Below are 22,508 nucleotides of genomic sequence, written 5' to 3' on the forward strand. Positions count from 1 at the left end.
AATCATGAGTGTCCGCCCACCAGTAAAAAAGAGCCAGAAAGGGGCTAATGTTGATTTTTTCTTTTTTATATTTGGCCTTGCCCCTGACAGCGTGGGGTTCGTGGTCGGTAGTAATGTATTGTATTGATGTACTGTTTTGTCAGGGTAGTGCTCACTGCCATTACTACTCTTTGTACAGTTGGTACATATCATTCTTTTTAATAACTTGGCAGTTAACGGTTCATGGGCAATTTCCGATGCTCGTTGGAGTCTAGAATTCTCCGCGAGCGATTTAATTTGAAGAGGGTTATTTTACATCTCATATTGACTTTGGAATGTACCTACTATTGTACATAGTAACCTAGTGCATGCTTCTACTCCATGGGTATCGTTACTATGTATTACCACTGTGGTCAAGGCCCCCCGGCAACCGGAAAATGGTTGTCGTCATTGTGCATGAGTAGCAGGTAATACGGATCCATACAACTGGGCACTGATGCCCCATACGGTACCATAACTCATAACATCACCTCGGCGGGCGATCCCCTTTCCTCACGTGATTCCCCTCATGGGCAGGGAAAGGTTGGTCTCTTCGATTCTCTTTCCGTCAGGGTAGGCAGACGACCACCAAGTGAACGATCTGAGCTCATCCGAACAAACACTCACTAACCCTTCCCATCCCCAGCCCCCCTTCATATCGTCTACCTGTCATCTTCCCTCCCCCATCCGGATCTTCATCCTTTTCATCCGACCCGCGCCCGTAATTTTATTGTCTCAAATTTCTACGATTTTTCTGAAATTTTTTTGAAGCCCTCGAAATCCTGTGGACGTGACACGGTCGCGTTTTGCTCCTGGATTTAAATTTTTTTGTTCCCTGTTCCCGTTTTCGGCCTTTGTCCATTTTTCTGCGCAGATGGTCTGACTGGTTCCACGTAATCCCCCGATCACCTGCTTTTGCCCGTTCCTTAGGCCTGGATCTGGACCTGGACCACTGCTGTGTTGTTCTTGACCCATTGGTTGCCCCAATTTGAGCTCTCTGACGGGCCAACCATCGTACAACCTTTATCACCGTGGCCCCCATCCCTAGATCCTCTACCCCCAGCGGCCGATCAAACGGGCAATGGGGGATGCCTCCTCTGTCGGCCTACACTCCGTTTGAATCGCTCCTCTTCTTTCAATCCCTCGCTGCCCTAGATAGCCGCCCCACCAATTTCGTCTCCATCTCCGATGTGCTGCGCAACAACCCGTTTATCCGTCAGAATGGTGCCTTCGATGCGGGGCGGCTTGCCCCGGAGGCTCTCGAGGAATTGTATACGACCCTGATGCGGGATGGTGGAAACTCCGATGACATCATCTCCTCCCTCGAACCCAACGGCCATCATGTGGAAGGCAGCAGTGCTAACCCCAAGAAACGGAAGATTACGAGTCCGCGGCCCGATGGGTTTGTCGATAAGGGAATAAGCCATGCTGCGATCATACCGGACCTGGTTTCGCACCTCTATGCCCGATACAAAGAGCTTGTTACCAGGGAAATTAGGAATGAGGAGGTCAGGTATAAAGATATCAAGGATGAGATCGAGCGACTACAGAAGGAGGAGCGCGAAACACCCAAAGAGCCTGTGCCTACACCAGTTATCCAGGAACCTACGCCGCAAGCGCCCGAACCGAAACTCGAGTCTGAACCAGAGCCCATGGATGTGGACGCCAAGGAGGAGAGGCCTGCTCAAACACAACCCAAGGATGCGAATAAGATTTCTATAGAACTAGCGCCCGGAATTGATACCAAACAACCCCGAGTGGAACCGCAAGGCAAGAAGGTGGATATCGCCAAACAACCTCCGGTGTCAGCGCCACATCCAACACCAGTGGAGGAGCAACTTGTTCCCGCACAACCGGTTGGACAACCTCAGATAAGACCGGTTTCCCCACAAGTCCAGTCGCAAGTACCTCCGCCGCCACAACCGCCGCAGCAACAGCCCTCTGGTCCTCAGCCCATACCACAGACAACTCCGAAACCACCACCACCACGGGCCGTCAATGGAAAACCAGCCGCAACACCCAAACAACCTCCTCTAGCGCCCCGGGATACTTCTGTCAGTCAAGCTCTGACGAATGTTCCTGCAGTACAGAAACCTATACCCCCGTCCGCTACCCCAGTTCCGGGCACTGGCTCTGTACCCGCTCCACCAGCAACTCCCTCGCAAGCCCCGCAAAATGCAAATGCCCCAGCTATTTCTCCCGCCCCTCACAAACCTGTTTCCACCAGCAAACCAGCTAGCAAAGAAGGCCCACCAAAGACTCCAGCTACTACGGCTCCTCGCCCTCCACCTCAACCGAGTTTCCAGCAGTGGTCGTTGAACCCACCCCCTCAGACACCACGACCCGCCTCTTCACACCCAATCCCAGAGCCCTCTGGTCAGACAACTACTGAGAAACCTTTACCCTCGCATCCGCCTCAACCATTACCAAAGCCAGAAACAAAAGCTGCGTACCAGACACCTCAACCAACAACCGTACCATCCACTCCGCGGCCCATCGCTGCCGTGGCGCAGTCGCCAGCACCTGGCGGTTATGGCACTGGCTATGAGACGCCAGCTGGTGCTGCACAAGCTTTGTTGTACTCGGAATCCAGGGGTGCGCGCCCGCGTCTAACTATTGCCACTCCCGGCACTCTTACCCCTTGGAAGAAGACTCCTCGACTGAGCATACCACAATCTCCTCGTTCGCCAGAACGGCCGCGACGGGAGGATGTAAGTCCCATCAGCGAGAAGGCCCCTTCATTAATGGGGTCTCGCGAAGCGACACCGGAGGAACCTGTGCCTCCACCTCGGAAGCGTGGACGGAATGATGGAAAAGGCTCTGGGCGAGGCAGAGATTCAGAACTGGCAGGGGCTGATGTGGACGGCAAGGGAGGTCTGAAGCCGAAGGCAGAGAAGCAGATCGGCAAAGGCCGTGATAGGAGTGCAGCTTCGTCTAGAAGTCGGGGGCGTTCTGTATTGTCTCGCGATGAGGAGTCCGAATCTGTATACCCTGGAAAGATTAAACATGAGATGCCCAGCACGCCAGCTGGAATCTCGGAGGCTGCTGAACCTGAACCCCATCCTTCTAGTGGTCGCAAAGGTACTGCTGCTTCAGAGGACCGCCCGGGTCGAGGCAGACCGAAACGTAAGCGCGGTGCCAGTGAAGCGTTGGAAGCAGAAACCCTGCCTCCGGAGATTAACCACATCAGCCGCATTGACCCGAATCAGTCGACATCTTATGTTCTCTGCGCTCGTAACTTTCCTAGAACGGGTGCTCCGATCATGAATGATGTGACTACTCATAAACACGCTTCAATATTTACCAAGCCATTGACCGAACGCGATGCCCCGGGGTATCGAGATCTCATCTACCGGCCACAGGATCTCAAGTCCATCAAATCATCCATTCATCAAGGCAGCAAAGCCGTGGCTGCTGCTACAGAGGCCGCAAACACGCCCGCCGCGGACGGTGAATCTCCAGCCCCGAATGCCGGAACACCATCGAAGAATGCGGTTCTCATGCTGCAGAAGACCGAGGACGTTATTCCTCCCAAAGGAATAGTCAACTCGGCACAGCTGGAGAAGGAATTAATCCGTATGTTCACTAATGCCGTCATGTTCAATCCCCTCCCTCAGCGCGGATTCGGACCCGCCTTTCCAATGACTAGCGACAGCGGGTCGAGAGAGAGCACCCAGGTTCCGGAATTAGACGAAGGAGGTATCATCAACGACACAATAGAAATGTTCGAAGATGTCGAGCAGGCGGTCACCCGATGGCGCGCGGCCGAACGAACTGCCGATGAACTGGCCAGCAAGAGCATTCTGTCGCTTCGCCGGGGAAGCGCAAGTGATTTTAACACGGATAGCGCCGACGAAGTTAAGGGATGATGAAATGTCGCTGTAACGATTCAGGATATTGTATGTAATACTAGTAACTATTCAGGAAGAAACATACTTTCTGCCCTTATTTATCTGGCCCTCGGGACAGCCATGTGGTGATGTAAGATATTCTAAACAATTAAACAAGCTTCTATATATGGCGACTTTTATGCGTTATTCATATGGACATGTCATGCAAAATCATAATGCCGAGCGTGGTATCTTATATCATGACCACCCGTTTTTTTTCAACCTACTTTCTTCTTTTCGTCTTGCCTTTAGGCAGTGCCGGGGATCGCCTGGCTAGGCTTCGTCCTTCCAAGGCCTTCCTTTGCATAAAAGTCCATCGGATAGACGCCCTTGTTGGCAGTATCCCAGCTCTCCCTCACTCCCAAAGCAATCAACGCCTCATATGGCGTCAACAGTGGTCGCGGGAATGCATAACCCCAGTCAATACTCAATCTCGGACAAGCAATCTGCACCCAGCACTCAACGTCTGACATGGACGCCAACTTTCCCGGAAAGATCTCGCTGAGAAGCATATTGACGAACGGAATTCCGCGCTCATTAAGGTGGTTCTCAATCATAGCCATGGTATTGGGGTTACCCTGTCGACCGAGAGATCCGAGAATGAGACCCCATTTTTTGGCAGACTTGGCGGTTTTGATTGCGTCGCGGCGGAGGGTGTGCATTTCATCGTGCACGTATGTTTCACGGGAGAGAATGCGCGAGTAAGGGTCGTATCGGTAGGCGGGGATAGAGGGGTTGTGAATCATGGCGGATTCAAGGTGGAAGCGGCCATCGCCGAGGTAAAGGAGGAGGTCGATCTCGTCGGAGGAGAGTTGGGGGGATGTGCAACCTAGGATTTCGCCTTTAGATAAGGGGGTGATTTGTGGGATGACGACTTTGTAGCCTGCGCGCTCGAGGACGGGTTTCAGGCCGTGGAGGGTGGCGTTGAATTGGATTGTTCCGACGGTTGCGATGGTCTTGCCTGGTTGGAAGTTGCGCTCTAGAGTTGCGATCAGGTGCGATGTGTCGATGCTGATGTCGACGAAGATGTAGAGAGTTTTGATCTGCGTGACATCTACTGGGATGAGACAACTGTGGGCGTAGTGGACGAGAAGGTCGCAGCCCAGGGCGCGCGCGGTATAATCGTCGATGCAGCAGGCGCCGTACGTGACGTCTCCCATGATGAGGGTTTCTGTGCCCGGGCAAAACTGGGTGATGATGTCGGAGATGGTGGTCGCGAAGATTAGTAAACCCTCTGGGAACTGTAGGGCTATCCTTTTTGCGCCAGAGGAGCGTATCCGGTGGATTGTCTTGGGGATTTCGAATGAATAGTTCTTGGGCAGGAGCTCGATTGCGGCCTGGATTTCGGGGTCTTCAAGGATTTCCGGCGGGACTTGATTTAGGGTTCGAGGCGTCCTTCTGGGGGCAGCTTGAGGGACTTGTCAGCTAATGTTTCGGGATAATTGGGAGCAAGGAAATTATGCTACCAACCTCTCTGAACGCTTGTCGACTCGACATCATTTTGGCTCGACGACTGGTCCTTCTGCGCTTGGGCGTCCGCTGTTCGTCTTCCGACGAATCTTTTCTTGGGCTGTCGCAAAGTACTATTGGCGGGCGATCCATTTGCCGCTGTTTCCTCCATTTTGTCTTCGCCCAATTGTGGATGTCACGTACTCCGTGTGTACGTGCGTGGGACAATCTGGAAGTGGGATGAAATTCGATAATTAATTAACTTGCAGAATTTAGTCTAGTCGGCCTGACTAAGGAAAGTGGCGTGGATCGGGTTTAGTGAGGTTAGGTGGGGGTTTCCGCCGACTCTAACCCGTGGTCGCTTCTCCGCATTTCGTCGGTTGATCTCCAACAGCTCTCTGATCGGATGATTTCCTCTGCCTTCCAGTTCTTCCCCCAGTTCCCTGTTTGTCATTGTCCTCTAGACAATATTTTCTTCGCTTCTGACCTATCAACCTGTTACTTCCATAATGATGAAATTTCGACCCAGACTCAGCCTATTCACTGCCCTTCGGGCTGCTCCACCCACTCGGCGCTTTGCGACAGAGGCGCGGTTAACTTCGGACCATGTTCGCATTGTCGAAGTAGGGGCACGAGATGGATTGCAGAATGAGAAGAAGTCCATACCACTCGAAACCAAGCTTCAGTTAATTGAGAAGCTATCAAAAACCGGTGTGACGACAATTGAAGCTGGATCTTTTGTTCCTGCCAAATGGGTGCCTCAGGTATATATTCCCAGCTCTTGGACGTATGCTCGGCCTTCTTGACTGGATGTGAATCGGCTGGCATTTTTATTCAAATTATACTGAACTAATGTTATCTCTCATCAATTAGATGGCAAGCACTGCGGAAATATGTGAAAAGCTCCTCACATCCCCACCGCAATCGCAGAATGCTATTGCATACAACTACTTGGTCCCTAATATCAAGGGGCTTGAAAATCTTGTCAAAATTATGGATACTGCCGGTGTCCCTGCAGAGAATACCAAGTCTTCAACTTCAACTGAGATTTCACTCTTCGCTGCGGCGACGGAAGCTTTTTCCAAAGCAAATACCAATTGCACCATTGCGGAGTCGTTGGAACGCATTCGCCCCATTGTAGAATTGGCCAAAACGAAAAACATCAGGGTTAGAGGATATGTTTCCGTCGCCCTAGGCTGTCCGTACGAAGGCCCGGATGTTTCTCCGTCAAAGGTGGCTGACATCACGGCCACACTACTCGAGATGGGTGCCGATGAAGTGTCAGTAGCTGACACCACGGGTATGGGAACAGCCCCACGTACGATGGAGCTCCTACAGGCGCTCAAAGCTGCAGGCATTGCGAACAATGATCTCGCGTTGCATTTCCATGATACATACGGACAGGCCCTGGTAAATACCGTCGTGGGACTGGAGCATGGTATTCGGATTTTCGACAGTAGTGTGGGCGGACTCGGTGGCTGCCCCTACTCCAAGGGCGCCACTGGCAATATCTCGACAGAAGACCTGGTTCACACGCTTCATAGTCTTGGAATGCACACGGGAATCAATCTAGAAGAGATGGCTAAGATCGGCGGTTGGATCAGCGGCGAGCTGGATCGGTTCAACGAAAGTAGGGCTGGGAAAGCAACCCTTGCAAGGATTCAAGAATGAGGACCGGTATTTCGCAGGAAGAACCCGAATATCTTCGTCGACTAAGCATTTGTCTGGGGAACTGTCATCTTTTGTCATCCTGTAAACCATATGCTGCACGTTGCCCCCAAGCTCCGCTGCTCATACAAATACCGTGTCTCTGCTATACATACAATGTTAATATAGCTTCCAAGTCTTTAAATTATAGCACGAAGTGGCCTGATTCGGATGGCTTGAGCGTAAATCAAGTTGTATGGTCTAGAATGTCCCCGGCACTCTTATGTCGTGGCCGTAAACTTTGTCCACCACTTAGATAATCTATCTTGGTACACGATCAAACTTAAGCCCCCTTGACATTTGATCTTCTATAGTATCCAATGGCGAAACATGACCGAAAACATCTTATTACTTACTTTGCCGACGATATTGTACATTTGTCTGAGGAGCATCACAAAGTAACAAGAAACTATGAGCGGAGAGGCTTCCGTAGCCTATCTGGCCCGTTCAAATATATATACATTTGATATCATGGTACCCAACGCCTACTGATGCAATGACCGAAATCCACAACTTCTGCAAAATCAAGAAATTCTTCGCCGACAACGCGTCGATACGATACATCGCCTCCGCCACTTAAAAATCAGTGACGCGACCTCCGTAGCTCCAGTCACCCTCAGCACCCCAACGCAGTGGCTCGTTCTTCGGCCCACCGACCTCGCCTGTCTTAGGATTCTGTTCGCCCTCAAATTCAGGCTGAAGACCGCCTCGCAGATCTGGGTGAAGTTCCTCCCCGTTTCCTGACGCCTTAAACTCGGGATTTTCGTTGGCCGGTTCGGAGTGGGGTGACTGGTTAATTTGGGGGGTCGTCCGTGGGGTACTAAAGGCGCCAGTAGATTTCTTTTGAAGTTCTTCGAAGATCTCTTGTTCTTCCTTGGGTAGACGAGGAGGAGCTGGGCCGCGTCCAAATGCGAAAGCGGGTTTGTCGTCGGCACTGCGGAAAACCGGATGGTTCGAGAAGGCCCGGGTGGAGATGCGCAGCGTCTTAACGGGACTCAAAACCCGGCGAGAAGCGAGTGAGAAAGCCATGCTGGGGAGTGGGAATATTTGTTCTTTTGCAAGGTGCTGCGACGGCCACGAGTGGGGTGGAACAATTGTAGTCAAAGGTGACTTCAGAAGAGAGTCAGTTACCTTAGGTAACTGATTTTAATTGCGGAGTGGCGGAGAGCAAATCACAATACAATTTCTGATCAGATAAGCCGCTTGTTCATTTATGGGTTTCCCGATATCGCGGGATTTGTTTGACCCGTACATTTTGGACCTTTCGTTTTTCTCTCCTTTCGGTGACTCACCGAAACTCCCTCTGTTCTTCTTAAACACCCCCTTCTCAGTCTCAATTGCTCGTATCCATTCCTATTTCATTCCTATTTACTTCCATCCGAATGGCCTTCGTACGTGTGGCCTCGCGGCGACTGCCGCTCGCAAGGAAGCTGGTCCCTGCAATTGAGTCACCGCTTCAGCGACGATTCGTATCCGCTGCGACAGGCTCAAATGTGAAGAATCAGGCAAAGGTATGCTGAGGCCTGGTGGCACCTGCTATACAAAACTAAAAAAGCTTGTGATAGTCATCTCTGCCCAATCCCGACCCGGCTGCCGATTCCGCAACAATGGCCTTCGTGGAAGACCGAGCGCCCTTCATGGTCCCCACCTACGTTCGCCCTGCTCCGACGATGGTAAAAGGTCAAGGATGCTACTTGTGGGATATGGAGAACAGGCGGTACCTTGATCTCACAGCGGGAATTGCCGTGAACTCCCTTGGTCACTGTGACCCCGAGATCGCACAGATTATTGCTGAGCAGGTGTGTATATGCTACGGCGGGATATAACATAGGGTCACTTGTTGATTCAGGACCAATTTGCCCTAGGCCGAGACACTCATCCACGCCTCGAACCTTTACCACAATGCCTGGACCGGCGCTCTCAGCAAGTTGTTGATCACGAAGACACGGGAGTCTGGCGCCATGCGCGATGCATCCCAGGTGTTCATTTCCAACTCGGGAACAGAGGCGAACGAGGCGGCTATTAAGTTTGCTCGCAAGGTCGGCAAGTCTCTTGATCCCTCGGGCGCAAAGCATGAATTTGTTTCCTTCCACAACTCGTTCCACGGCCGCACGATGGGCGCTCTCTCCGCTACCCCCAACCCCAAGTATCAGACACCTTTCTCCCCCATGATCCCGGGCTTCAAATACGGAAACTACAACGATGTAGAACAACTTCAGACACTTATCACGGACAAGACTTGCGGTGTGATTGTAGAGCCAATCCAGGGCGAGGGTGGTGTCAACGTTGCTACTCCCGAGTTCCTCGTAGCTCTCCGCAAGCGTTGCGACGAGGTCGGGGCCGTTTTGATTTTCGATGAGATTCAGTGTGGTCTTTCTCGTACCGGTACCTTCTGGGCTCATGCTCACCCTTCCCTTGCCCCTGCCTCGGGCGAAGCCGCGCACCCGGATATCCTGACCTCGGCTAAGGCGCTGGGTAACGGAGTCCCTATCGGCGCGACCATCGTCTCCGGAAAGACTGTTGCGGAGCATATCAAGGCTGGCGACCACGGAACAACCTTCGGCGGTAACCCATTGGTATGCCGCGTGGCACACCACATTGTTGAGCGCCTCGCAACTTCGGAGCTGCAGAACTCTGTGGAGATCAAATCGGCGGGACTCATTTCGGGACTTAAGGCTCTTCAGAAGAAGTATCCTGGTGTCATCTCGGAGATCCGCGGTCGCGGTTTGATCTTGGGAGCCCAGCTCTCCCAGGACTTCACATCCAAGGCATCGGACTTGATCACTGCCGCGCGGGAACGCGGTTTATTGATCATCACTGCTGGTGATGGCTGCCTCCGTTTTGTGCCTCCTCTGACTATCACCGAGGATCAGATTAAGACAGCCTTGAAGATCTTGGAGCAGGCTCTGGATGCCGTCATAACCAAGGCATAGATGATAGAGTATTATTTCGTGCATAAAAACTTTCGACATTTAAGTATACAAGTCACATTCAGTGACTGATGAATGTTAGCTGTTCATATACCATGTGCTCCTTCTGTGTTTTTTCCTTTTCTTTTCGGGTAATGATAGAAAGCAGTTAGCTTGATGCACTTTGAATATAGACTGTGGGAGATCCAGAAGTATTTGAATTACCTTTGGTTGAGGCATGTTAGTAAAAAGATCCTAAAGCAGAGAACTCTAGGCCGTAAGGCATCTGTGATATGATAGCGGCCGGTCACGCGCTCACTTGCCATCCTTATCAATTGGTGGCGGCAGACCGCCTCACGTCACCTCGACACTCTTTCCATTTGACTTCTTAAGGAGCTGACTGCTAGTGTGCAATCCAGCAGTGATGCAGATCCCATCTCCATATCAAACTTGATGGCCTGTATTCTCTTTTATTCCGCTTAGTAGAGTACTGACCAATCTTCAATCCAATTCCCCTCGCGCCTTCTGCTGTTATGCCTAGAATCTCTGCATCAGAGGAAACACCAATGTTACCTCTCCCTGGAGCCCCTTCTTCCTCCTGGGCTAGATTCCGAGAGCGACTAAGTGCTTTATTCAGTGGCGCTGACCCCAGGGTCTGCGTTGCATTCTGGCTGTTTGGTGAGCCATTGGCACTCAAGTAGACCAAGGAGCAAAGAATACATATTTACTAACCTACTGTGTTTACCCGTTTGAGAGATTAGGCTTGATCAACAATGTTCTCTATGTCATCATCTTATCAGCTGCTCTTGACTTAGTCGGTCCTGGTGTGCCCAAAGGCGTCGTCCTTCTCGCGGATGTCATCCCTTCTTTTGGGACTAAGCTCATTGCGCCGTACTTTATCCATGTAGTACCATATTCGGTACGGGTGGTGGTATTCGTCCTCCTCTCCGCCATCGGAATGCTTCTTGTTGCGTTGAGCCCTGGCTACACGGATGGTGGCACGATATCCACTAAGATTGCCGGGATTATTCTAGCCAGCGTATCTAGCGGAGGTGGTGAACTAAGCTTCCTCGGGTTGACACACTTCTACGGCCCATTTAGTTTGGCAGCCTGGGGAAGCGGAACTGGAGCTGCGGGGCTGGTTGGTGCTGGTGCTTATGCACTAGCGACTACGTCCTTCGGCCTCAGTGTGAAAACGACCCTCCTGGCATCCGCTTGTTTACCAGCAGTCATGGTGGTGAGCTTCTTTACCATCCTGCCGAGATCCCCTATGCACCATCCTCTATCGGCCGTACAAGCCGGCTATCGCGCTGTCGGAACCCGAGATAGACTTGCGGAAGAACGTGCGTTTGGTGACGAGTGTGATGAAGCCAACAGTGACGTTGATGGCCTTCTCGCTTCTTCCATACATTCCGTTGAGAATCCGAAAGCAACTCAGACTGAGAATGGAAGTCTCCGATGGCAGCACATCAAAGCAAATCTGCATCGCGCAAGAGGGCTTTTCTTCCCTTTGTAAGCACACCTCGGAACAAAACGATTGAGACGTTTTTTGCTCACAAGTGTTCTACTTAGTATGCTTCCATTACTGTTGGTCTACGTCGCAGAGTATACCATCAATCAGGGAGTGGCCCCAACCCTACTCTTTCCGCTGACCGAGACTCCTTTCGCCCATTTCCGTGCGTTCTACCCTGCGTATAATGCGATTTATCAGGTCGGCGTGTTCATCTCACGTTCGTCGACTCCCTTCTTCCGCATCCATGATCTTTATTTTCCATCATGCTTACAGGTTGTGAATCTGGTTATTTTGACTCTTCATTCTTTGTTCAACTTCATTCCTAGCGTGTACATTATCTTCGCGATCATTTTCTGGGAGGGGCTCCTCGGTGGCTTGGTTTATGTCAACACGTTCGCTGAGATTGGGGAGCGTGTGCCCCAAGAGGATCGGGAATTTTCTCTAGGCGCAACAACCGTCAGCGACTCCGGGGGGATCTGTATCGCAGGCTTCGTCAGTATGATCTTTGAGGTTTGGTTGTGTGACTGGCAAGACGCGCACGGAAGGGACTTTTGCCGTAAGCTATAGTTAAGTTTTGGTTTTTAGATTATTATTACTCAGTATATGATAATATATGGTCAAGCTTATACAACTTGAACCGGGGATAAGCCCGTGTACGCGATTAATGTGAGATAGGGCTGAAGACGGGTCACTTGACTGCTGCCAGGTATGATGAGTCTGTGATGGCGTCACGGGGCTAACATGTGACAGGGCGGCAACGTGACAAGACAGGATCCCCCTTCCAGACATGGAGAGCCCTAAATGATCGTCTTCCAGTATTCTGGTCGATCAATACTTCTGGCGACTCTGCCCCGGATCACTGGACCAACTATTTCTAAGCCCCCCATTCTTCTGCCCCAATCAGCACTGCGGGGAGTAGTGGGGACTTTCACATGCTTGACCCCGTCATCCGCCAGCTTATATCCATGGGTTCTTCACGCCAGGGGAGTCCTAACCTGATTGTAATCTTTCCTCTTTCTTCGCTCTTGCTTGTTTACTTTTACCGTTGTCTAGACTGTGCAGTCTTTGACTGACACCCTCTTTCAGATCTTCCTTGGTATCTCCCATATCGGCTTTCTGAAATTTCTTTGTCCGGTGGCATACCATGGCATACGATTGGGTTGAAATTTGACTGCAGAAAAACTCGCATTCTCTTCTGGTCTCTGTATACACTGTTTGCTTATATATGAGAGACACCAATCTGTAAACCATTGCTCCTGCCACTATCCGTGCCGGTGATCTCGTATCCCTGTATTAGAATATCCAACCAACTTACATATTGCCAAGGAAACCGGCCGAAACGGAAAGATAGGCCCTTTCGCTTTCCAGTGAGCTCGTGGAAATGATAGGTAAGCTCTGTCATGGCGCCAATGAGCTCAGCAGCCACTGATAAAAACTCCAGACCATGTGCTAGGAAGACCATCGACCAAATTCCGCAAAATTCAGGTCCTTGCCGTCTTCCTCTTCTGGTCAACATATCTCCTAAGGTATGCTGCTCGAATAAGTGGTCATGGCTGGGTAGTCCGTAGCTAAATAGTGTCGTGCAGAGGAAACAAACATGGCCCTCCTATCGTTCGCAACGTCTCATCTCGCCTGTCAGCAAAGCTAAGCGTTTGGCAAACTACTGTGGGTGTTTTTCTGTGGTTATATTTCTGCCGGAACTTTGCAAAAATTGTAGGTTTAGAATGTCCGGAACCACTGGCCAATTTATATTCGCGCTCCTTCTTCAGGGCAACATGGATCACCACGGCCCTCGACGCTGGCTTTTGGACCGCAATGAAAGTCAAGCCTAAGTGGCTACGAGACATCGCGTCCTTGGTGTTTACAGTTTACTATCTTTTTGCCGCGGAACAGGCAGATGAAAAGGTTCGTCGGGTTCGAGCAACCCTGACCGTAGAACACCTGCGAGTCTCATGGAACAAAGGTACTACACCGTACCTGTGGGCACTCGCTAGTCTGGTTCGGCCCCGACTTACAAAATACCCGCCTCGTGCGATACGGATTCCTCGCCCCCCACAGTCAAGCTATACAGAGCCAACTAATGCATGGCTTTACTTCGATGGTCCTCTGAGTGCGTTACGGGACCAGACCTGTATTATCTTGGATATCCCTGGGGGCGGATATGTCGCCATGAGCCCCCGGGCTTCAGAAGATCGACTGCTTGCCTGGTCTGGGAAAACAAAGGTCCCCATCCTTAGTCTTGATTACAAAAAGGCACCAGAATATCCCTACCCGTATGCTCTCAATGAATGTTATGACGTCTACCATACTATCGTCACTACGCGAGGACGTTGCTTGGGGTTAAGCGGGAATGTGCGGCCACGTATTGTGCTTTCAGGAGATAGTGCTGGTGGAAATCTGGCAGTGGGCACTACGCTGATGACTCTTCAATCCGGAAGCTCAGATGCTCCCCGTTGGCAAGGCGAACACATGCTCCCTCTTCCAGATGGGCTCGTTTTAGCATATCCAGCGTTGAACATGAGAGTGGAAAGCTGGATGACGGAGGAGCAAATGTCACTTATACAAGATAAGAGCGCACGCCGGACGAACGAGAATGTCCTACGGCAAAAAAACATGGACTACCAGCGTTTGACGCCCTTCACATCTCCCGGACCTTCCACAGAAGACCTCCGCGACTCATCTTCTGACCTGAACCTCGAAGCCGACGATGTAGCTCAGGGTGCTTCCAAGAAACTTGAAGAAAAGCTGAAGGCAGACAACCTGGCAACTCAGGCCGCTACCGTTGCGCAGAGCCACCACCCGAAACAAATCCGTACCCGTCTGGCCGTTTCCTCAATGATCTCATACGTCCACGATCGGATCCTGACCCCTGAGATGATGAGGGCAATGATTATCCTGTATATCGGACCTCACAATCGTCCCGATTTCAGTACGGACTTCCTGCTCTCCCCCGTGCTAGCCCCGGAGGCCCTTCTCGCACGGTTCCCAAAGACATACATTGTCACAGGCGAGCGTGATCCCCTGGTTGATGACACCGTAATCTTCGCTGGGAGACTGCGACAAGCCAAGTTACATCAATTCCGGGAAAGACAAGAGTTGGGTCTCGAGAAATCTCACCGAACATTCAACGAAAAGGACCACGTGGAGGTGTCATTACTCCCAGGGATCTCTCACGGATTCCTGCAAATGGCGGGCTTCTTCCCTGATAGCTGGAAACACATCAACAAGTGCGCGATATGGATCCAGGACTTGTTCGAGGCCGCCGAGAGACGGACGTCATCGTCCAGTTTACTCCAGTCACTCCACAACGGCGCACAGTACTACCAGGTTCCGAAGGTGGGTGCCAGTAGCGGTAGCCCACGCAATCATAAGCGAAGCCTGACGGGTGAATCGTCAGGTGATGAGGATAGACCCTTAGAGATGAGCCTCGGCAGGATGACACCATTGAACCCGAATAATTCCACGGGCAATGATAACGTTCAGATGCGCCGCCAATCGTCCAACGGGACTAGTCATGTTCATATCCACGGCTCTACAACGAATGACAATGACATCCAAACTACAAACGGAAACGACGGCAAAAGTGCTTCCAGAGGCCGCCGCTCTCGGCCCAAAGGGCTCAGCAGAAGACGACGCGATGCACCCACGAAACTCACTATGCCTCCGGCACATGATTATATCTCAGAGGCCCTGCAGACCCCTCCACCCAAACGGAGGGACAGAAGCATAGGCAGCCTTCCTAGCGAGGAGGATCTCCTGGATCGCAGAATGAATGGCTTGGCTGGAGGGTTGATGGGAATAGGAGAGGGAGCTCGGACACCGTGAGAGTGATTGGATAGTGCTTGAATGACGTTCATGAATACACACGTTGATTATTAGGATAGATTTGCATCTACTACGAAGTGGCTTGTAACAAACCATACGAAGAATATATATTAAACGTACATGAACATTGAGATCCGGTGCTGAGGATGGCCGCCATTCAGTTGATTAGACCTTCAGTGCATCAATAGTAGAATATTAAACCTCTCTAAAACATAGATTACTCACCAGGTACACTAGAGATTGACGGATGTTTCAATAGTAAATATAGCCATAACTCCGAAAAGCATCACATCCCGGCTTTTCACTTCGAACTAATTTCCACTATCTCAATTGCTTAGACCTCTAGTCCAAGACCTTTTGTGCAATAATCGCTGGTCCACTAACCTAAATAATTCACCGCCCAATAAATCTAGTCCTAAGCGGCCAAATCCATGGATAATGCAATAGCTTTATCTCAACAGTTCAGCGGGGTGGTGGTATGTGGTTATATCTATGAAGTCGACTTCTGGTCATAGGACCAATCCTTGTAGATAGTCGGCAGAGGAGAGAAAAAGGGAGATAATTCTTCATTTGCTGATCTTTCTTTTGTCTACCTCACTGATATACAGTTGCACTCACAGGGAATATCTGCATCAGAAAGTCATCCGGTTCGAAGATTGTAAGTAAGTGCCGTGACTGTGCGCGGGCTTGGCCATGTGCTTCATGATATAAAGAATGGTATTAGCATAGCGCACTAGGTGAGTGAGAGAAAACTGGCCGAAGGGCCTTCCCCCCCCACCCGCCTTGGCCTGTTGTTTTAGTGGTAGAGGTAGATAAAAAACGACGTGAAAATAGAGGCTCAGTGAGTTCAGGGGAATATTAATGCTATATGTTAACCTAATGAGTGGATATTCACTGTCGTTGAAGCAAGCAAGCCTTAGGTTGAAGATGAGTCTTGAATGTCTCTTGTACATGGTACCTTTAGGGCCGTAGGGATCTTGTAGGGCGAACCCTAGTGTTGGAAGCGTTCAACAAGGACTCTAGCGACGACTGTTATACAAGATGGGAAATACAGTTAAGGGGCCACCATGATTAATGTTATTAGGCTTAAAGGGTGCGCGTATCAGTGCTTAATATCTCACACTTGAAGAGGCTCTCCTATGGTCATCAAATATAAGAGTGTTTGCGTGAGCCTGCATACTCTGGCGTTCTTGCAATCATTAGCAAGTTGAAGGCTGTTGCGCAGAATCTAACAGGGACAAGTATTGCGAGCCCAATTTGAATTCACTGAGTACACGATTAAGAGAGGCTGAGGATGCATTGGGATGCAGCTCAGAAAACAGGGGCTCGTCAGTCTGAATACTGTGGGACTAGGGTTTGAAGAACATGTTTCTTTTTAAGGGTATTGACCACAGAAAGCCTTGAAAAGCGCAATCCACCATGCACCCTCTTTGATGTGGGGAATCTAGTAGATTGATACCCAAGCCAGTAATGGATGACTCCGGGTTTCTTTCTATTATCGGAGACACCAGCTCCAGCCAGGACCCCCTTTACCTAACATCTAAAAGAGACTGGAGTGGCCTTAAGTCCAGGCTGCAGGCATCATTATTAACATTGTTCGTGATTACAGTGTTCACATAGCCTTTATTCAATCATGGAGGCCGGCGGTTGAGACTCGACGTAGCGCAAAGGCGAAGATAAGAGCGGTCTGGCGATGCATGCAGTCAGGGTTGAAGAAGGGCGCATAGCAAAGAGATATATAGCACTAAACTAATATCTCCTGCTACCACAAAGGCTTTCTTTTTTTTTTTTTTTTTTTTTTTCCCCTAACACCCAGATGCATTCAAGGATCCACAATATTGCCATGACTCCTGCAGAAAGGGCCATGGAACACAGCCTTCGAGGCTCAAATTGAATTGCTTCAACGTTCTATTGCTCTCAGATTGGGCCCTAGAATATAGCTCGCAACCCTACGTGGTCTGCCAACTCACTTATCACTCACACATCCTTTTTGAACCAACAAAAACAAAGATTATCGAGCAAGAAAATGTAGTGAATGAAGAGAAAAAATAAATAAATAAATAAGAATAACAATAAAGGAACATCTGATATCGCATGTGAAAATCCTAGGTCAAGCATGTGATTGTGGACCTGACGTCAGCGTGTCGGAAGCATACCGTCTGATACAGCTTGATACTGAATGGTTACCAAATTCATTTTCCAGCCCTAAGGCCTATCTTTCAGTAGATATCTATGTAGTTTCATACATTATCTAGTATGCCGATAGTTAATCTACAGCTTGAGATTATGATCAAGGTTTGTAGCCCCTGCATTGATGCGTACTACGCCAGTGGACAGGAGGCATGGGAATGAATTTTCTGGACTCGGCTTGCCGTTTATCGGGCCGATTACTCCATTCGTCCCTACTTGTACATTGAGGTTTTCATTCTAATCACTCCGAGCCGTTTAATCATTCCATCGGTGTTGTGGGTCTACTTTTCTTTTTTGCTTTTCTTTTTTTTTCTTTTTTTTTTTTTTCCCCATCTTCTCTCTTAATAATAATCTAAATTTATTTTGAACCCATACCAGTTCATAATTTCCTTACCTAATGTTGGTCAAACCTGTTCATAGGGATGCATTCATGTGATTGACACTTTAGGGCCCCGCACTAAGGGCTCCGTTCTGGAACACTTGTTATAGTATTTTTTTTTTAAAGCGGCCAGGGGCCTACATAAGATTAAAGTAGTGCTCTAGACTGTAATTTGATTCGTAGCCTTACTGTGCTATTATATCTGTATGCCTAAAGAAAGCATAAATAGCACGGCTGGCTGACCTAACTGCTAACAAGAGTCTATCCCTGATCATGATATCCGCCTGATTAGAATATCACCAAATTCTATCCAATCCCCTTTCTGATCCCACCCGAGTGACTTATGGCCTTTGCCTCCCTACTAGCCTATATTGCTGTGGCCTCCGAAGTCATGTAGAATAGGAACATTCCGGTTGGGCTTCCGTGTTGTCAGATAGCACTCGTATCCTACCCTTGCCAAGTGTCAAGCACCCGGCATTCCGAACCTCCGCCGAGATAAATGCTTAGATATTTGGTAGCCTTGTGGATTATAGCCTGATTTGGAAAAGCCCCAGCATATCTATCTTGAGATCCGCCTGGCCGCTGCGTGATCCAACGATAGGCGCGGTGAAAACCGATGTATCCACTCGGACGGAAATGGGTTGACAACCGGCCCTACATTTTTCTTCAGTGCTGTCTTGGCTTGGCATTACTTGGTGCTCCTAGGTTAGTTTCCCAGGTGGTGCGAGATGGATGGGTCTGGTTTCCGCATGACTGAGTGGGTATACTGTCATTAGTGAAGAAAAAAAAAAAGGGTGATGGGGCATTTCGTTAGGCAATGAATAGCTAGACGTGGCCGTACTTATCTATGCCTTGGTCCTGCCTTTTGTTGTTCTGTGTTATAATTTTCATTGATAGCCCTAGTATAATAGCTTGTCCTCAAGAACCCTTTGATCTTTGCCTCTCATTACTTTCGTTGTCCTGTCCTGTTCATATATCCATCGCAAGTCTTACCAGTTAGGATACTACGCATCCCTTCCTACTATAGTATACAGTATCTTTGAAAGCTCTACTGATGCACCATGCAAGAGCCCAAAGTCATCAGCTCTGCTAGTTCAGGGGTCACAAAGACAGTCCAGCATCATGTGGACTTCGACGGCCCCAATGACCCCCTGAACCCACTCAACTGGCCGAAAAAGAAGAAGTATGTGTGCTGTCCATGGAAGCCCTAACTCAATCAGAAAAACTAATTCGTGGCTACGCAATCCTAGGGTGTATATCTGTGCCATTCTGGGTATCAGTACCATGATAGTCGCTTTTGCCAGTAGCATATTCGCCCCAGCCATACCAGTCGTGATGCTTCTCTATGGTGTCAGCAAGGAAGTAGCCACCTTGGGCGTTTCCTTGTATGTCTTTGGGTTTGCCGCTGGTCCTTTGGTCTTCGGTCCATTTTCAGAGCTCAAGGGACGATATATCCCTCTCGTTTTGTCCATGCTCGGTTTCACAATATTCTCCTTCGCTACTGCCGTCTCCAAAGATGTTCAGTCCTTGTTCATTCTTCGGTTTTTCACAGGATTCTTTGGGTCTGGGCCCCTTACACTAGCCGGTCCAGCATTTGCCGATATGTTCTCGCCCCAGCAACGTGGTGTCCCCATCGTGATGTTCTGTCTGATGGTATTCATCGGCCCCCTGGCTGGTCCATTCACAGGGGGCTTCATCATCATGAATCATTCTCTAGGCTGGCGCTGGACAGCATATATCCCAGGAATTCTAGGAGCAGCCGCTCTCGTCGTCATGACTCTTTTCCTCGAAGAGACATTCCAGCCCGTCATCCTGACCCGGAAAGCTGAACATCTGCGTCGGAAAACAGGGGACTGGTCTCTCCACTCCGAGCAAGAGGAAATCCATCTCGACCTTCGTTCCCTCATCCGAGACAACTTGAGTTTGCCCCTAAAAATGCTGGTCAAGGAACCGATTGTCCTGTGCATGTGCATCTTCGGCGCCTTCGTCTACGGTCTGCTTTACCTCTTCCTCACTGCCTACCCGTACGTCTTCCAGATCAAGCGTGGGATGAATCCAGGAGTTGGTGGGCTGCCGTACATCGGTGTTATTATTGGAACGCTCTTTGGCGCTGCTGCCACCGCTGCCACCCAGCCTTGGGTGCTGCGGAAGTTGAAGCAGAACAATGGTGAGATGATGCCCGAATGGCGTCTTCCCGTTGCTATTCCCGGTGCGGTCCTCTTCACTGGTGGACTCTTCTGGTTAGGATGGTCCGGGTATAAGGGCAGCATTCACTGGATTGTACCGACTGCATCCGGATTGTTCACTGGTTTTGGGTTGCTCACGATGTTTCTGCCTTCATTGGCTTATCTCGTGGAAGCCAGTGGCGACAAGTAAGTCTACCTAGCATAACCTCTCGCGTGATGAACGGAGAATTAACCCTTCTACCAGGTCAGCATCAGCCATTGCAGCACACACATTCCTGCGATCAGCAGCTGGAGGCGCATTCCCCCTTTTCGCAACCCAAATGGTTAGTACCATACACTCTACCTACACCATCAACCAAACAGTTCACTAACAATCCCATGAATGTAGTTCGATGGACTTGGAGTAGAGTGGGCATGTACCCTGCTTGGCTGTGTCGGCGCACTTCTCATCCCTATTCCCCTCCTCCTGTACATCTTCGGCGCTCGTATCCGGGCCAGAAGCGGACTTTCAGCATAGTTCGGCTTCAGTTCCTGGTCTGCACTGGCATACAGTGTGGGTAAAAGAAAATATGTAATAGTCCCTCCATTCTGCGTGATCTTTTGTTTTGGGATACCTTTTTCGTTTGGGTCTGTGGCGTGGACTTTGTTTCGGTTTGCCTAATATTTTAATTGAGTCGTCTGTTGGCTTTTGTCTTGCTATAGATGGTAATGATATGAATGATGAATGATGTATTTGACTGGAGTACTCAGTGTAGCAATATGCTTTATTTGGGAGGTAGGTAATAGTATAGAATTATCGATGGAAATCATTCCCAGAGTCTACTTTACTTTTGCGCCTAAATAATCTATAACTATGGAAAACCCAGACTCCATCAGCAACGATGTGTCCGTCGATGCCTTATATAGCTTAGAAATATTTCTTTGACAGCGTATGGAAAATTCAAATACAATCTTCAACATGGTCCATCAGATCGCCCATTGCGAATATAACAACATTTGCCCTGTTTCTCACCCTCCGGTATCTATATCTCGGTCAGCAGACTCAAGCCCTATTATTAAACTTCCTAGTAAAACAAAGTACTTCACCTTGCAAACAAAGAATGCTGGATCGCAACCACCCTTAGTACACATTGACATGTATCCACGTATGTCCTTGGGGATAGCTAGCGCAGTTTCAAATAGAATGGCTCCAAGCATGGTCATGGTCAAGAACCGCATGCCGTCTATGTATTGAGTAGGAGTCTGGGATATCAGATTCGAAGTAGGATGGCTACTAGGCTATGATTTGTGGTTAACTCTTGTTGCTTTGTAGTATGTTCGAGGATCCGCAGATCGCTTATTTATTTTTTCTTGGAGGGATGCGTTTCTTTTTATCTTTATCTTGCGATTTGGCCTTCTTTTCATTGATCTACTTTGTTTGTTTAGTGGGCCTTGTTTATCTTTTGAATTGTTTCTTCTGCTCCATTATATGATTTGGTGTGGTTCATAAAGAACAGTTGACTCGTATGTATGTATTATGTATGTATTACGGGGAGAATGTCGGTATGATTCCTGGCTTCCTTGGAATAGACGTTCTTTTTTGTGTCTCTTTTGCCATCTTTCGTATGGTTAAGTTAGGATATGGGCCTCTTTTGCGACGCTTCTACAACTAAAAGCCTTCATCTCTTGATCCTTCGACCACCTTTCAGTGCTAAGACCTGAATACTTACACCCCTTCCACAGACAAATACAACATTGCAAATGTTATCACGTAGGATAGTGAAAGCTATTCTGTAGTACGCATTAGTCCAGAAAGCATATACGCCTGTCTTGCTGTCGGTAATGCTTGTTATGTATACACTTTCCATTCAGAGGATCAGTCTGGGATTCGTTATTACGCCACTATTGCGTAGCTCTATCGCTACGGATTCACTGAGAGTGAAAGAGACCAGAACTATGAACCGGACGATATATCCAATGAGTTCAAAGTGGGAAGTTCTAAGAAACTTCCAGTAGATAAGGGCCCAAAGAGAACGTATTATAGAGTGTAGCCGGTTATACATGCGAATAAAGGGGAAAGGCATAAATTCAAGTATATCACCAAGGGGCAAGAAGAGTCGGATCGCCGAACAAGGGAAGATAGTAATACATATAGCATCAGATCGCTACGAAGAAGACCATGGCTTCTGGGGTTTAGACCGCAATCACTCTGTCAATGTATATGGGAAAAGCCAAGCTCAAGCTTAATTGGACGAGACCTTCCTACGTACAGTACATCAATCGAGTTCCAAAGAAATGATAATCTCCTGACCTGATAAGCCTCGTCCTACCTGAAGCACTGGGGTCTGGAAAACAATGAAGGTATGCCACAGATTTCAACCTGGATCCAGCGTATAGGAAGAGTGGGCTATCCTTATCACAATAATAACCGTTCTGCTCTTCTTCCGCCTTATGAATAACATT

The 22,508-nt window shown here is 49.3% G+C and overlaps 7 protein-coding genes across 7 annotated transcripts; 5 read left to right on the forward strand and 2 right to left on the reverse strand.

Moving 5' to 3' along the window:
- Positions 1–644: 644 nt before the first annotated feature.
- BDV27DRAFT_138205 (uncharacterized protein) lies at positions 645–3,959 on the forward strand. Its single transcript, XM_032069177.1, has one exon. It carries the CDS (start codon positions 1,107–1,109, stop codon positions 3,885–3,887), a length of 2,781 nt encoding a protein of 926 aa, XP_031921178.1. The 5' UTR covers positions 645–1,106; the 3' UTR covers positions 3,888–3,959.
- Positions 3,954–5,557, reverse strand: dph1 (2-(3-amino-3-carboxypropyl)histidine synthase). The gene is made up of 2 exons (XM_032069178.1): positions 5,379–5,557; positions 3,954–5,316 (listed from the first exon to the last, which is right to left on the reverse strand). Exons 1-2 carry the CDS (start codon positions 5,527–5,529, stop codon positions 4,157–4,159), a joined length of 1,311 nt encoding a protein of 436 aa, XP_031921179.1. The 5' UTR covers positions 5,530–5,557; the 3' UTR covers positions 3,954–4,156.
- Positions 5,558–5,723: 166 nt separating this feature from the next.
- BDV27DRAFT_138208 (hydroxymethylglutaryl-CoA lyase) lies at positions 5,724–7,230 on the forward strand. The gene is made up of 2 exons (XM_032069179.1): positions 5,724–6,121; positions 6,231–7,230. The coding sequence occupies exons 1-2, from the start codon at positions 5,867–5,869 to the stop codon at positions 7,026–7,028; spliced, it is 1,053 nt and encodes a 350-aa protein (XP_031921180.1). The 5' UTR covers positions 5,724–5,866; the 3' UTR covers positions 7,029–7,230.
- A 355-nt stretch (positions 7,231–7,585) lies between these two features.
- On the reverse strand, positions 7,586–8,368 carry BDV27DRAFT_73951 (succinate dehydrogenase assembly factor 4). The gene is made up of 2 exons (XM_032077451.1): positions 8,317–8,368; positions 7,586–8,250 (listed from the first exon to the last, which is right to left on the reverse strand). Exon 2 carries the CDS (start codon positions 8,091–8,093, stop codon positions 7,641–7,643), a length of 453 nt encoding a protein of 150 aa, XP_031921181.1. The 5' UTR covers positions 8,094–8,250; positions 8,317–8,368; the 3' UTR covers positions 7,586–7,640.
- Positions 8,200–10,039, forward strand: BDV27DRAFT_73956 (acetylornithine transaminase). Its single transcript, XM_032077452.1, has 3 exons — positions 8,200–8,575; positions 8,630–8,863; positions 8,930–10,039. The coding sequence occupies exons 1-3, from the start codon at positions 8,447–8,449 to the stop codon at positions 9,995–9,997; spliced, it is 1,431 nt and encodes a 476-aa protein (XP_031921182.1). The 5' UTR covers positions 8,200–8,446; the 3' UTR covers positions 9,998–10,039.
- Positions 10,040–10,506: 467 nt separating this feature from the next.
- On the forward strand, positions 10,507–15,311 carry BDV27DRAFT_163898 (putative lipase; the record flags this gene model as incomplete). Its single annotated transcript, XM_032073610.1, has 5 exons — positions 10,507–10,651; positions 10,735–11,485; positions 11,546–11,982; positions 12,928–13,012; positions 13,073–15,311. 5 exons carry the CDS (start codon positions 10,507–10,509, stop codon positions 15,309–15,311), a joined length of 3,657 nt encoding a protein of 1,218 aa, XP_031921183.1.
- A 2,990-nt stretch (positions 15,312–18,301) lies between these two features.
- On the forward strand, positions 18,302–20,884 carry BDV27DRAFT_138214 (MFS transporter). The gene is made up of 5 exons (XM_032069180.1): positions 18,302–18,585; positions 18,657–19,063; positions 19,131–20,252; positions 20,311–20,389; positions 20,455–20,884. Exons 2-5 carry the CDS (start codon positions 18,942–18,944, stop codon positions 20,581–20,583), a joined length of 1,452 nt encoding a protein of 483 aa, XP_031921184.1. The 5' UTR covers positions 18,302–18,585; positions 18,657–18,941; the 3' UTR covers positions 20,584–20,884.
- The last annotated feature ends 1,624 nt before the right edge of the window (positions 20,885–22,508 follow it).

Source organism: Aspergillus caelatus (assembly GCF_009193585.1).
Source record: "Aspergillus caelatus strain CBS 763.97 unplaced genomic scaffold BDV27scaffold_365, whole genome shotgun sequence".
Classification (NCBI taxonomy): Eukaryota; Fungi; Ascomycota; class Eurotiomycetes; order Eurotiales; family Aspergillaceae; genus Aspergillus; species Aspergillus caelatus.

Excerpts from the sequence above, each read along its gene's own strand:
- BDV27DRAFT_138214 (XM_032069180.1), top strand. The coding sequence starts at position 18,942 with ATGCAAGAGCCCAAAGTCATCAGCTCTGCTAGTTCAGGGGTCACAAAG. Across the intron at positions 19,064-19,130 it reads AACTGGCCGAAAAAGAAGAA|GGTGTATATCTGTGCCATTC; the intron begins GTATGTGTGCTG and ends ACGCAATCCTAG. Across the intron at positions 20,390-20,454 it reads CCCTTTTCGCAACCCAAATG|TTCGATGGACTTGGAGTAGA; the intron begins GTTAGTACCATA and ends CCATGAATGTAG.
- BDV27DRAFT_138205 (XM_032069177.1), top strand. The coding sequence starts at position 1,107 with ATGCCTCCTCTGTCGGCCTACACTCCGTTTGAATCGCTCCTCTTCTTT.
- BDV27DRAFT_138208 (XM_032069179.1), top strand. The coding sequence starts at position 5,867 with ATGATGAAATTTCGACCCAGACTCAGCCTATTCACTGCCCTTCGGGCT. Across the intron at positions 6,122-6,230 it reads CTGCCAAATGGGTGCCTCAG|ATGGCAAGCACTGCGGAAAT; the intron begins GTATATATTCCC and ends CTCATCAATTAG.
- BDV27DRAFT_73956 (XM_032077452.1), top strand. The coding sequence starts at position 8,447 with ATGGCCTTCGTACGTGTGGCCTCGCGGCGACTGCCGCTCGCAAGGAAG. Across the intron at positions 8,576-8,629 it reads ATGTGAAGAATCAGGCAAAG|TCATCTCTGCCCAATCCCGA; the intron begins GTATGCTGAGGC and ends AGCTTGTGATAG. Across the intron at positions 8,864-8,929 it reads CACAGATTATTGCTGAGCAG|GCCGAGACACTCATCCACGC; the intron begins GTGTGTATATGC and ends AATTTGCCCTAG.
- BDV27DRAFT_73951 (XM_032077451.1), bottom strand. The coding sequence starts at position 8,093 with ATGGCTTTCTCACTCGCTTCTCGCCGGGTTTTGAGTCCCGTTAAGACG.
- dph1 (XM_032069178.1), bottom strand. The coding sequence starts at position 5,529 with ATGGAGGAAACAGCGGCAAATGGATCGCCCGCCAATAGTACTTTGCGA. Across the intron at positions 5,317-5,378 it reads GTCGACAAGCGTTCAGAGAG|CTGCCCCCAGAAGGACGCCT; the intron begins GTTGGTAGCATA and ends AAGTCCCTCAAG.